The sequence below is a fragment of the Pangasianodon hypophthalmus genome, chromosome 12, assembly GCF_027358585.1.
Source record: "Pangasianodon hypophthalmus isolate fPanHyp1 chromosome 12, fPanHyp1.pri, whole genome shotgun sequence".
In the NCBI taxonomy this organism is placed as follows: domain Eukaryota; kingdom Metazoa; phylum Chordata; class Actinopteri; order Siluriformes; family Pangasiidae; genus Pangasianodon; species Pangasianodon hypophthalmus.
The window spans coordinates 23,934,842-23,949,315 of record NC_069721.1 but is presented as its reverse complement, the minus strand read 5'-3'; the positions used below and the strand labels follow the sequence as shown (position 1 = coordinate 23,949,315).

Genomic DNA, 14,474 nt, shown 5'->3' with positions numbered 1-14,474 from the left:
GTTCTTCTCCAAACTGTTGCCTCAAAGTTTGAAGCACACAGTTGTATAGAATGGCTTTGTACGCTGTAGCATTACAGTTTCCCTTCACTGGATCTAAGAGGCTCAAACCTGTTCTAGCATGACGATGCCCCTGTGAACAAAGCGAGCTCCATGAAGACATGGTGTGTGAAGGTTGGAGTGGAAGAACTCGAGTGTCCTGCACAGAGCCCTGACCTCAACCCCACTGAACACCTTTGGGATGAACTGGAACACAGACTGCACCCCAGACCTCCTCGACATCCCAACATCAGCGCCTGACCTCACTAATGCTCTTGTAGCTGAATGAACACAAATCCCCACAGCCACGCTCCAACATCTAGTGGAAAGCTTCCCAGAAGAGTGGAGCTCATTATAACAGAAAAGGGGAGTAAATCTGGAATGAGATGTTCAACAAGCACATATGGGTGTGATGGTCGGGGTGCACATACTTTTGGCCGTATATTGTATTGTATAATGAGCTTTAACTCACTCAGTCACTCCGCCCCTTTCTTTATGGCATGCCACACTTTTTGTTTGCGATTTTATCACATTATCTGTGTATTAATTGTTCACTAAATCTCAACACTTGCATTAGAAAAACCAAAAATTTAAAACTGTTAAATGTAAGGTTTTGTATTTTATATATAATGTATTACATTAAGGTATTATATTATGTGTGTGTATACTGTACATGTGGTTATGGTTGATGAGATACAGCACTCAGGGATTATGATCAATGTAAAAAGATCATAAATCACGGATTGAATTTCTAAATTAATTAAATAATTAATTAATTAATTAATTAATTAATTAATTAATCTTTTAAAATATTTAATAAGCTGTTTAGCTTAGCTTAGCTTAGTTTAGCTTTTTGTTTGGGTTTTATTTTGATGTAGGAACCTTGGTTTGTTTCTGAGGGAAGATTGACCGTGTTGCACGGTTACCATGGAAACGGAAAACAGTCACGGGAAGGAAAAGAGAGACGCGACCAGCAGAACAGTTTCATTGCAGGTAAAATCTTTCACATTTAGCCTTACATGTTTTTATTTTAGTGAAATTAACACATCAAATGTTTAACATTTTAACAAAGTCGTGAGAAAATGAGTATAATAAAGGAATAATGAACATAATTTGATTGTAACAGGAGGGTAGAGCTCCAGGTTAAGTTTACTTTAACTCTGAATCACGGCTTGTTATACAATATTTATTTTAAATATAATTTTATTATTAATAATAATGTAAAATAAGGTACTTAACATCTCGGGACCCAAATGCATTGTGTGTGTTTTTACTAAATAGCAATTTTAATCTTATATATGTATGTATGTATGTATGTATTTATTTATTTACCTATTTATTGATTGATTGATTGTTTGCTTGTTATTTATTTATTTATTTGTTTGTTTACTTGTTTTCTTGCTTATTTATCTATCTATCTATCTATCTATCTGTCTATCTATCTATCTAATTATTTCCTTACTTACTTACCTATTTATTGATTCCTTTTTTGTTTACTTGCTTACGTATTTACTTACTTATATATCTACTTATTTTTTATTTATTTATTTGTTTGTTTACTTACTTACTTATTTAATTGCTTGCTTATTTACTTACTTATATTTTTGTATATTTACTTATTTATTTACTTGCTTGCTGGCTTGCTTATATATCTACTTATTTATTTATTTCTTTGTTTGCTTGTTATTTATTTATTTATTTATTTACTTACCTGTTTGCTTGCTTACTTACTTATTAACTTACTTATATATCTACTTATTTTTTTTTATTTATTTGTTAGTTTGTTTACTTGCCTGTTTATTGATTGCTTGTTTGTTTACTTGCTTACTTATTTACTTACTTATGTATCTATTTATTTGTTTGCTTGCTATTTATTTATTTATTTAGTGAATTACTTCCTTACTTACCTATTTATTGATTGCTTGTTTGTTTACTTACTTACTTATATATCTACTTATTTATTTATTTGTTTGTTTACTCACTTATTTATTTATTTACTTGCTTGCTTATTTACTTACTAATATTTTAATATATTTATTTATTTACTTGCTTGCTTGTTTACTTATATATCTACTTATTTATTTATTTGTTTATTTATTTGTTTGTTTGTTTGTTTGTGTGTTATATACATTTTCTACTCCTGCTAGTCCTGTGTTTTTAATACCACACTGAAATATTATGTTTTAGGACACAAAAGGATTTATTAATCACAGAACTTCCTTTTAATACCTAACAGCAGCCTGAGTGTGTGTGTGTGTGTGTGTGTACGTGGTTGTTGTTGTTGTTGTTGTTGTTGTTGTTGTTGTTTAATCAGTAAGGTAGTGTTTTCTTCCTGTCAGGATGGACTCTGAGTTCCTGAAACGCAGACTGGGTAAATGTTTGGTGGAGGCTCTGGCAGAAGTGGTGGAGCGGAGGCCCATGGACCCCGTCGAGTTTCTCGCTCACTACATCTACAGATACAAAGAAAACATGGAGTTCGCCAAAAAGGTCACGAGAACGAATGAAATTCTCGTCCATAAGTCTGCTTTCACACCATCGCTCTGCCGGACGCACTTCCCTACATCACTGCGCTTAAACCTACACGCTGCACGGGTTTTACATTTCTATTCAATTCAATTCTATTTTATTTGTATAGCAATGAACATTGTCTCAAAGCAGCTTTACAGAACATAAGAAACAAAGAACATGCAAACAGTCCTAGATGTTAGACAGAATTATCCCTAGTGAACAAGCCTGAGGCGACTGAGGCGACTGTGGCGAGGAAAAACTCCCTTAGATGATACGAGGAAGAAACCTTGAGAGGAACCAGGAACCAAAGGGAACCCATCCTCATCTGGGTGACACTGGAGAGTGTGATATGAACAATGTCCTTTCTGCATTTAATTATAGTCATGTAGAATTTTATGTGTATATTAATTTAGAGGTTGTTGTCTTCCTCAAAGTCCACACAGGGTTGGCAGCGATGCTTTGAATACTCACATCCTCACGAGGCAGAAACCGGCTGGAGCTGGTCCATCTCTGGATGGGTAGAAGAAAGGAAACATTTATTCATTTATTCATTTAGCAGACGCTTTTATCCAAATGAGGAAACACAAGCAAAACGATAGATCAAGCACAGAGCAATACGAGCAGTGCTACTAGACTTTTAATTGAGTGCTAGAGGTGTGAGAGCAAGTGTATGTTCAGGTTTTTTTTTTTTTTTTTTTTTTCAATGGGACACATTAGGGGTTAGTTAAGTGTTTTCACGGAAGAGGTGGGTCTTTATAAGTTTTTTTGCTGAAGGTAGTGACGGATTCTGTTGTCCGGATTGAGGTTGAAAGTTCATTCCAGCTCTGAGGGACGGTCGGTTTGAAGGCGCTACAGCTGCTGCGTTCTCTATCGTCTGAAGATGACGCGCTCGAAGACGTGGACTTATTTCATGCTCTAAGATCTGGACTTACACAGAGCATAGAGGCCACTATTTCAGGGGTGTGAATCCTACAACCCACGGGTCAGAACCAGCCTGATAAAGATTCGACAGTGTTGTGGACTGTAATAGAATTGAAACAAGAAACAGCTAATCTCTGTTATTCCACTAAGAGGCAAAATAGAGCACTAAACTCAATTTAGTGTAATGTGATTTTCATAAAGAACTAATGAAGAGATTTTACAGTAAGAGGGGTGAATACTTACGCAAAGCACTGTCCGGAACCACTTAACACCGAGTTTATTAAAGGAAGACTCCAACCTCAAACACATTAAAATGTTTATACTGAAATATGTCAGGTTTCACTCTTAGCACCCAAAAAAACGAAAGAGCAAGAGCTTCTCTTCTCTCGCCTTTTCCTTTCACTCGCCATTTTTCATATCAATGAGAAATCCAGTGTAGAAAACACTGGACTCAAAGTCCCAGAATGCAGTGCAGCTGTACGAGGCAGAAACACGGCTCGGCTAATTGGTGATCTACGAGATGACGAGCGCGATGGCGTTGATGTGAAAGTGCGTTAAGTGTGAAGAGGTGAGAGAGCCGAGCAGATTAAAGGACTAAAGCGCCGCTGCATCGCTCTCTTTAGGTAGAGATGAAGCTCTGGTGAAATCCCACTATCAGCAGGTAGCCGAGCGGCATTGTGGGTAATGTAGGAAACTGTGAAAACAGAGCAACGTGTCCATGAAAGAGGGTTATGAAGGTTAACATGCGAGTCATTCATAGTGGATTTTTCCTTTAAGTTCATGATGTCTTGTTTCACTGCTTTCGCTCAGACGGCTGCAAATGAGAAGCGGGTGGAGGAGGAGGTGGAGAAAGCCAGAGAGGAGGCCGAGCAACAGAAGCTGCTGAAGGAGGAGGAGGCGCGAATACGAGCCGCGCAGGAGGTGAGAGACGGACAGAGGACGAGAGGTTCAGATTAAAGGAGAAATCCGGGAGTTTTCGACCTCGTCATTGTGTGTGTGTGTCAGTGTGTGTGAGTGTGTGTCAGTGTGTTTGTGAGATTACCAGAGACAAGAATTTCCTCACATTTCATATGTCACATACATTTAAAAATAAAAAAAACAACAACAGAAAACCGGTTTAATCCAAACTCGTGTATAGTGGAAGTCTGAGGGCAGGTGTTAAGATTTTTAAAGTCATTAAAGATTTAAAGTAGAAAATATGTGATGCAAATTTAAAACTTGAGCCGTTACACTGGAAGCCATGGTGGAAAATCAACGCTATATTTTTTCCCAAACCTTTTTTTTTTTTTTTCCCTTTTTTCCGCTTGTCAAAATATGATGAAGATATGCATATAGGTGTTGGTCATTCTTAAAGTAACATGCGCACAAAAAGTAAATAATTTTGTATAATATTTAAAACGAAATATCTTTGCTTACTTTTTTCTTATACAGACATTAACTAGGTGTCATAAGAAAGCTTGTCTTCTGCTCGTTCGCACAGTTATCTGTTTGTTTCTGTCTTTCTATCTTTCCGGAGTTATTCCAAGGAGAGTTGAAGAGTTTATAGAGTTAATGGTAAAAAAGAAAAATTAACCAAAGCTGTTCTTATGGAGTTTTCCCACTTCTAATTCCCAACACTGGAGCATAACAGTAAGAAAAGTAGTCCCGGTTGCTCTATCGATGGCTTTGTGGTATCCATACGCCATCAGAGCCACACGATCTCACTCTTAAGCACAAATTCATCCCTGTGAAAGGACAAAATGTTACAGATTTTTTACAGAACTTTATTTAAAATTATCTTTAATTAAAAATAGGATTAAAGATACATGTGTCACATAAACGTATGACTGAGTTCAACATCTGCCCTTAAACCTCTAGTACAAGTGAACGCTTGTTAATGGTAATCAGAAATCACACATGCAGTAAATAGAGATCCACTGGAGTAATCTTCCACTTTAATCTTCCTGAGATCAGGAAGGAGGACAATCATAACATTTTTGTCCTGCACTTCTTCAACAATAGGTTTTTTTGTTATGTTTTTTAAAGCTCACACAAGAGCCGGTATCTACACCTCCTCCAGCTCCATTGCAAGAGCGACCCAGGATGGTGAACCCACCCAAGATGGAGGTCCTGATGGAGGCTGATGGGGTACGTGGTGGAAAAAACAGGACCAGTGAGATTCACAAGTCTTCACTCCTATGAGATTTTGAATTTCGGGTGTACTCCTTCTCCGAATTGGAGACTGATGAGATTAGTCATATCAGAAATGTGGCTCAGTGCATCATCAAAGATGGCTAAGCAATATGTCCAAACACTGGACTATCTATCTTCACCACAAATTCTGCTCCAAAGACAACTGGCATTTTATGGGGGTGGTGGTTGTGTTGGGGGTGATGGTGATGGTGGTTGTGGTGGTGTTTGTGAAGGTGGTGGAGGTGATGGTGGCGGTGTTGTTGGTAGGGTTGGGGGTGATGGCAATGGTGGGGATGGTGGTGGTGATGATGGTGATGGTGGTAGGGATTGTGAACATGATGGTGTTGGTGGCAGAGGTGATGATGGTGTTGGTGGTTTTGGTGACGGTCGCGGTAGTGGTGATGGTGGTGATGATGGTGATGATGGTGATGATGGTAGGGATGGGGGTGTTGGTGGCGGAGGTGATGATGGTGTTAGTGGTTTTGGTGACGGTTGCGATGGTGGTGATGGTGGTGATGGTGGTGATGATGGTGATGATGGTAGGGATGGGGGTGTTGGTGGCGGAGGTGATGATGGTGTTGGTGGTTTTGGTGACGGTTGCGGTAGTGGTGATGGTGGTGATGGTGGTGATGATGGTACTGGTGGTGAAAGTGGTGGTAGGGTTGGGGGTGATGGCAATGGTGATGGTGGTGGTGATTGTGATAATGGTGGTGATGTAGGGGTGGTAGGGTTGGGAGTGATGGTGGTGGTGATGGTGATGGTGGTGCATTTTTCTTTACTCTTCACAAGACAGTGCTCTCTGCAGAGCTGCTGTGAAATTTGGCTTCTACATTACATCTTTTCTTGCTCTTGTCTCTTTTAAAGTCTGATCTTTTCAGCTTATAAGACTGTCTCAGTATGCAGGGAGATCTAAAGCAAACAATCTGTCCTGAGTGTGTTTATTTCTGCTCACATCAGCATTAGAGAATTATGAAAAGTTCATCTCTACACTTCATCTCTCCACTTTCATCTCCACCAACCCAGCCAAAATCCGGCACTGAAGCAGGTCCTGTAGAACCTGTCGCACCGCCTCAGGCAGAAGAACCAGAAACACAGTCTGAAGCTGAGACATCAGCAGAGGCTCCACCAGACGAGGAGGTAAAGCATCTAAAGCATGTCACTGATCAGGAACGTCCATAAGGGAGGAGATGCACACATGCAGAGGAGGGAATAGTAGGAGAATTATCTGAGAACCAGACAAAATGGAAAAAGTGACATCAGGTTCAGTGCAGGAGAAAAGAAAACATGATTAAAAGATACAGAAGTGTCATTAAAGGAGCAGTATATCCCTCTAACCCAATGTCATCAAACAATGTCGAGAGTTTGCTCCTTCAGTTTGGCATTGTAGCTACAGGGCTAATGTCGCTAACAAACAATGGAAGCACTAAGCGACATCCTACAGGAGGGGAGCCTCTGCAAAAGCCTGCGAAGGCATGGACTCAGTCATTAATCTCCAAAAAGATATTATGAACAAATATTATATATATATATATATATATATATATATATATATATATATATATATATATATATATATATATATATATATATACAGGGTGTCCGAAAATGATGTACAGCTTTTATCCAGTATGAAAGTCAACAAGGAGATGTAGAAATACTGGGATTGTCCCAGTTAAAAAGAGAAACACTGTGTTTTTCTAAATACCGAGTTTTCTCATCTTCATTACATAATCGAAGGCAAGAATCACAGCTGCTCTTGAAAGCACTGATGCGGATATGTAGCTGCGTACATCTGGATCATCGCCCAGATGTGTTAACACTCTTCATATCAAATGTTTCAAACTTTTGGGGTTGGTGTGTCGAAATTTCCTTGATTGGAAATTTTGTGTGTGTTAGTATCAGAATCAAATGATTTTCAGGAACCCTGTATATTGCTAAATCCTGCTGCCCCCTGGTGGCTCGGGGCCCTGAAGGAAAATGTTTATTATACTGATTATAGCTACCAGTTTGGTGTCGCTTCAAAAGATATTGCCTCAACAGCACCACTTATACATACACGTCTTCATAAAACAGCACATTATGTCAAAACTGGAGCCACATCAGCAAGTCTGTTTGAGACACAATGCTAAACTGGTAGCTGTACGCTACTTGATAGCTACATTATCCTCGTAGCTCAGGTGCAAATCTAAAGAAACTAAAGGAACTCACTGATCACATTTGGAGTTAAAGGAACATTGAGCAATGGCCTTTTAGGCAGAACTGTTTCAAATTGCTGTATGATTCCATTCAAGTGGTTTGCACGTTTTAAGTAAATTTACGTCACCTATATTTATGCGAATATGATGATGAGCAACTGAATGAGCACAAATTATTTCTTGATCACATCTTCTCTTTATATGTACACCAACTTTTACACCTCAGTCAAGCCATAATTAGGCATTTTTCCAAAATGAGTATAAAACCAAGTGGATGGAAAAAAAAGCAATGAGAGACTCTTATAACAGGCTCAGAACTGGAAAAGAGGAAGAAAGCTGCAGAATCCAGCTGTTTGTGTGTTCACCTCCAGGACGTAAAGACGGCGGAGACGACAGATGTGGAGAGAGCGCCCTCTAGAGCTGCAAATGAGGACACAACCGAGGAACCTGAGAATGAACCCACTGTGAGGGTGATACATCATTTATCATTGTTCATACTCACTGTTGGAGAGGGAGAGAAGGAGAGAAAGAGATAGAGAGAAATGGAAAGTAGTTCACTTTGTTACACTTTATTATGAAAGAGTGAAGAAGAGAGACTGAAACGCAGGTCAGTAAGGAAACCAGAGGAAAGATGATTATGAATGATTCTAAGATGATGCAATTTCTCCACTTTTTACCTCCATGCCTTATTATTATGGCAGGATTCAGACGACTCGAAACCTCCAGATGTAGAAGGTACAGTCTCAGAGAGCACAGATGATGCAGCAAGACATCCAGAAGAACCAGTGAGCGAGATACAACCGAGTCAAAGCCAAGCAGAAGAGGAGGTGAGGACAGAAGACGTCAAATTTAACTGTAAAAACAACGGCTTCAAATGGCGATAAAGTGCTTGTGATTGTGATTGTGATTGAAAAGCCGATATTTAAGTAGTTTGGCTTTAGTGTAGCTATGACAGATGGATCAGGAAGGATCAGCACTGTGAGTGGAAACGATGAACAGGTTTGAATGATAGCATTCCTCCTTTTTTCTTTTATGGTGAAGGATTCAGATTCAAAACCTCAAGATGTAGGCATTATGGTCAGAGAGCGAAGTGATAAATCCTGAGGAATCAGTGAGCGAGACACAACCGAGTCAAAGCCACGCAGAGGAGGACGTGAGGACAGTCTAATTGCTCAGTGAGAGAAAGACAGACAGTAGGTAGAAAGACGACAAGAAAGATGGAAACAAGAAAGATGTTTAACTGCACACTTTGATATGAAGCTCATTCTGCACACAGCCATTTCCATTCAAACCAGTTAGTAACCATAGATACTGTATATGTGCCATAAAGACGCTCACGAGAGTTGTTATTTAATAAAAAGTTAATCGATTAACACATTATCTTCGTTACTAAATCTGTAGGCTAACACATGCTTCCTCTGAGGCGCTATCTGCCCTCTTCCGCATACGTGAGCTAACAGAGGCCCACGATTGGCTAGTGATTGACAGGGGAGACAGCGTATGCCCCAGCAGCAGAATCAAACACCGCTCATGAGAGGTTTTACAGAAAACTGTGAACTGCAGTGGAATCATATCTTGAATATCAGCGTGTAAAGTATTGTTTGCAGAAGAGTTTCTGTGAGTAGAGATGGTTTGATATGTGAAGGAAGCTAATCTGACAGACTCTTAAGTCAACCGGTGGAGTTCAAGTTCAACTCCAAGTTTGTGCGTTCCTCCTCATCGACCACTAGCATCTGACTACCACGTCACCGTCGACTAACAAACAAAACAATCCTCATTCTCATTACAAGTGTTAGCTCTGCTTTCAATTAACTACAGATACAGCTACCTGAAAGGGTACTACCAGTGATAAAAGTTCTCCTAACTCTCCACATTTTGTGATTAATGGAAGTGAAATGTGGTAAATATGAAGCGATAGACACACAATATCAATGAACTCCATATCTAGCTACTTATCATCAGTGCTAATGTTACCCTAACCTGATCGCTGGTATAGTTTATATGCTTTATTCAGCTTGGAATCCTTCGTTGTTAAATTCACGTCTTCAAAAATGAAGTGGAAAAACCTTTCCTTTGTGAACGAGATAGCGATAAAAAATGCTGGTGTTTCTGTAAACACTCGGCTGGAAGACTTACCGGAAATCATTCTGCCGTGCGTCAGAAATGGAGAAAAAGTGAAAAAAATAGGCAAAAGATAGCAAGAGAGAAAAATAAACTGAAAAACATGAAGAAAGGAGAGAAAAGCTGTGTAGATACGCTCTACTGACTATAAGCATAAGAAGAAGGAAGATGAGTACATGGTGGTAGAAATGATAAAAGGCTGAATTTCAAAACCAGAGCTGTTTTTTTTTGACACTCATGATGTCACTTCCTGCAGAAAGCAGGCGATGATGCGTCACAAATTCTGTTCAAATCAGCAGAGGAAGAAGCAGTCAATCCTGAACCTTCTCTGATGCTGCAGGTGACACTTTTATTCTCAGCCTCTAACATCACAGATTCACAGAAAGAGTTTAAGTGAAATAAATTAAAGCAAAACGACAGAGAGAGTCAGACAGAAAGGGTGGAGTGATGAGGGCTGTGAGAATTCAGTACGCTCTCTTCTGGAACAGGACGACTCCGAGCTCACACACACCGACGTGGATGAAGACCAATCAGCAGCTCTGGTGAAGAGCGTGGATGAAGACCAATCAGCAGCTCTGGTGAAGAGCGTGGATGAAGACCAATCAGCAGCTCTGGTGAAGAGCGTGGATGAAGACCAATCAGCAGCTCTGATGGAGAGCGTGGATGAAGACCAATCAGCAGCTCTGGTGAAGAGCGTGGATGAAGACCAATCAGCAGCTCTGATGGAGAGCGTGGATGAAGACCAATCAGCAGCTCTGATGGAGAGCGTGGATGAAGACCAATCAGCAGCTCTGATGGAGAGCGTGGATGAAGACCAATCAGCAGCTCTGATGGAGAGCGTGGATGAAGACCAATCAGCAGCTCTGAAGGAGAGTGAGGTTCCCGGACAGGAAGAGCCCGAGACCCTCACCGACCCGAACACGCTCAAAGACACGGTGACGTTTCCGCTTGTTTCTATGTCACTTATGTGTTTTAGCGTCTTTTCTACAGGCTTCAACCCATGGTTTGTTTTTTTTTTTCAGCATGAAGAATATTTTGCTTCAATTTCTGACATGACAAATAAGTAATAATGCAAGATGTCCCTCTGTAGATCTGTACTGAGTTCCATTAACGCTCTTTTTCTGTGACGGAATTTAAATATTTTTGGTTTTCTAAGTGAGCCATCAGATTTTACACTGCAAAAATGATATCTTAAAAGGGAATATATCTTGAATAAAATCAAATTTATCTAGTATTTCTAATTACAATAAACCAAATAGAAGCTTCTTAATAACAAGTGTTATTGTTGCAGGGGGAAGAAGAAGAAGAATGAAGATGAGCCATGTCCTCTCTAAATATGCTTTATACTGCATATGTATTATAATGTATGATATAATATGTTTTAATGTCTATTTAAATGATAAGCTTTCTGAAGCAGGCTGAACTCAGTGTATTCGTCATAGGAACATGTTAAAATACATGAGTCGGTCCTCTGTAGCTCATTTCTCACAAGTAGAAAAGATTAAATGATCTGTTTTCCTGCTTCGTGGGTTTGTGTTTTCCTTCATACTCAGGATTTCACCTGATTGCGAAGTGCTTTAGGAGCCGAATCAGGTGTGTTCGAGCAGGAAAAACACTATACTGTGATATTCATGATTTCAGAAGTGAAATTTATTGAAGAAAAAAAAAAACACCAGGTTTAAAAGTTGTGTTGTTTTTCAATATTGTGGCACTTTTCTTCATTTTCACTTTCTTAAGTTTAACTTGACTTATTTTCACACACCATTTATTTGCACCAAAAAATCAGACACACAAAACCATGGCCTTTTCATCAAATCTCATTTAAATGGAAATGAATGCAGTTTTACTTGTAAGTGATTCACTGGTGAGAAAGTCACATGACTCGGTTTGTTATCCTCGTCCTATTTATATTCCACATGAACAGAGAGATGAAATCAGGAGTCTGATGTAAAATACAAAACATGTGATAATATACAACAGCAGGTCGCTACACGCACAGCATCAGGATAAACCCGATGGTGTATGTGCAAAACTAAACAAGACAGCAAATAAAGACAGGCAGTCTTTGGTTTTAAGTAAATCAGGAAGTTCTTACTGTGTGATAATGGTACTGGTGTTCAGGTCAGGTCAATGTGAGGGAGATGAAATTCCCAGTCAGTATCCGAGAATATCTATTTCTAATTTATTTCTTTCGTTAAGGTGCTTTAGGAGTCGTTGGACCTCGATTCATGCTGATAACATTGTTCTGGGTTTGTTAGTGACTTGTACGTGTGTGTGTGTGTGTGTGTGCGTGTGAGAGAGAGAGAGAGATCTGACTTATCAGTGAGTTATGGAAGATGTGGTCAGTTTAGTGTGCACAAGTTAATCTACTCACACACACCCACACACACACACACACACACAGGGAGTGTGGAAAATAATCAAAAAATCAGAAAAATGCCAAATTGTGCAACACAATGTCTGGATCCATGACAAGTTACCAAACTATCCAAAAATCAAAACCTCCCCAATCCCTTTGGAGGCAAAAACAATCATATAACATGGACTAAGTTGAGAGAACAAATATTTATATAATTAAGTTAAAATCGAGTTTAAATTATACCCGATCTGCATATCTTGAGCTATCTGCTACATTTAAGAACAAATAATAAATAAAGGATTTATTTAATTATATAAATTAAAAGGTTTTTCTGATTAGAACAGGGTTTTTTATGAACCTGCTGGGCTGCTAATGATCCAGTTACAGCTGGGAAACTTTCCAGAAACTAAAAGTGTGTGTATAAAAACAAATTTTCTCTCTGTAAAATAAAATTATGAGGGTGAGTCAAACAAAAACCGTAAAAGTGTGACATAAATTGGAGAAAGTTGTAATTTTACACGAGTGATCAGCAATCAGTGATTTCCAGGTTTTTAGACCAATAAAGAGCACATACTACTACTACTACTACTACTACTACTACTACTACTACTAGTCTGACTACTAGTCTTACTACTGCTCTGACAACTACTATAACTACTAGTATTACTGCTATGAATACTACTACAACTACTTCTACTACTCTGACTACTAGTATTACTACGACTACTACTAGTATTACTGCTATGAATACTAATGCTAGTACTACTACTACTACTATTACTACTAGTGTTACTACAACTAGTATTATTGCTGTGAATACTAGTACTACTACTACTACTACTACAGCTACTACTACTCTGACTACTAGTATTATTGCTATGAATACGACTACTACTATTATTCCTAGTATTACTACTACTACTATTACTGCTGTGCATACTAGTACTACTACTACTACCACGACTACTATTATTACTAGTATTACTACTACTAGTATTACTGCTATGAATACTAGTACTACTACGATTATTACTAGTACTACTACAACTACTATTATTACTAGTATTACTACTACTAGTATTACTGCTATGAATACTAGTACTACTACGATTATTACTAGTACTACTACAACTACTATTATTACTAGTATTACTATTACTACTACTACTATTACTGCTATGAATACTAGAACTACTACTGCTACTGTTACTAAGACTACTACTACAACTACTACTTCCACTACCACTACCACTACTACTACTAGTATTTCTGTTATGAATACTACGACTACTTCTATGACTACTAGTACTATTACTAGTATTAATACTATGACTACTACTAGTACTGCTAGTTTTTTCAGGTTCAGGTTCTGTGGTTGGAAAGTTCTGGAATAAAGCTCTATTTCTATAACTGCTCTAATAAATAAACATGACAGCACAGGCCACTTACAAAGTTCATGAGTGTCTGGAATTTCTGTAAAAAGTTTGAGACCCGGTCTCTTAAATAACCTCGTAAACAAATTCTTTCACAAACTCCAAGATAATAAAATACAAAAAAGACTGTTTCTCTGTTTTACTTCTAATTATAACACATTCTTTCCCACTTGTCGCTTACTTTCACACACACACACACACACACACACACACACCCCAACCCCTGCTCTAAATACCATCAGTTATTTCCTCACAGTAACTCCAGCTCTTGTGTGTGATTTGAATTCGGTTCACGTCTGATGTGTGTGTCTGTGTGTGTGTGTGTGTGTGTGTGTTGGACTGTGTGTTTCCTCAGTCCGCTGTGAGTGTGTGTGTGTGTGTGTGTGTGTGTGTATACTGAGAGCAGGTGTGAAGTGAGTGATGGAGCTTCTAACCAGTACAGTGGGAAATGTGGGAGTCGTGCTCGCTGAGGCTTTACGCTCTTTCACAGAACCCTGAGCTCCAAACACACTCGATGGAGGTCTGTGTGTGTGTGTGTGTGTGTGTGTGAGAGATGGTGTGTGTGTGTGAGGGTGTTCCCACAGAGAGAATACAATGTACAAATTGTGTTACTGAGACAAATTGTGTCTTGGGGCGAGTGTGTGAGGAGTTAGAAATGCACAGTGCTGACCTGGTAGCTAGAAGTTTCCCTTATTTGTTAGTTACATTGTAGTTCTATTGCAAAGCTAC

The 14,474-nt window shown here is 38.9% G+C and overlaps 1 protein-coding gene across 1 annotated transcript; it reads left to right on the top strand.

The window, feature by feature from the left end:
• Nucleotides 1-968: 968 nt before the first annotated feature.
• Nucleotides 969-12,024, top strand: dydc2 (DPY30 domain containing 2). The gene is made up of 10 exons (XM_026914776.3): nucleotides 969-1,029; nucleotides 2,376-2,523; nucleotides 4,276-4,386; nucleotides 5,491-5,592; nucleotides 6,661-6,774; nucleotides 8,204-8,302; nucleotides 8,534-8,659; nucleotides 10,210-10,293; nucleotides 10,442-10,888; nucleotides 11,245-12,024. Exons 2-10 carry the CDS (start codon nucleotides 2,377-2,379, stop codon nucleotides 11,263-11,265), a joined length of 1,251 nt encoding a protein of 416 aa, XP_026770577.3. The 5' UTR covers nucleotides 969-1,029; nucleotide 2,376; the 3' UTR covers nucleotides 11,266-12,024.
• Nucleotides 12,025-14,474: the final 2,450 nt, after the last annotated feature.

Bases quoted from the DNA above. Each gene is read 5' to 3' on its own strand.
- dydc2 (XM_026914776.3), top strand. From the start codon at position 2,377: ATGGACTCTGAGTTCCTGAAACGCAGACTGGGTAAATGTTTGGTGGAG. The intron at 2,524-4,275 runs GTCACGAGAACG...GCTTTCGCTCAG, and splicing joins ACATGGAGTTCGCCAAAAAG to ACGGCTGCAAATGAGAAGCG. The intron at 10,889-11,244 runs GTGACGTTTCCG...TTATTGTTGCAG, and splicing joins CGAACACGCTCAAAGACACG to GGGGAAGAAGAAGAAGAATG.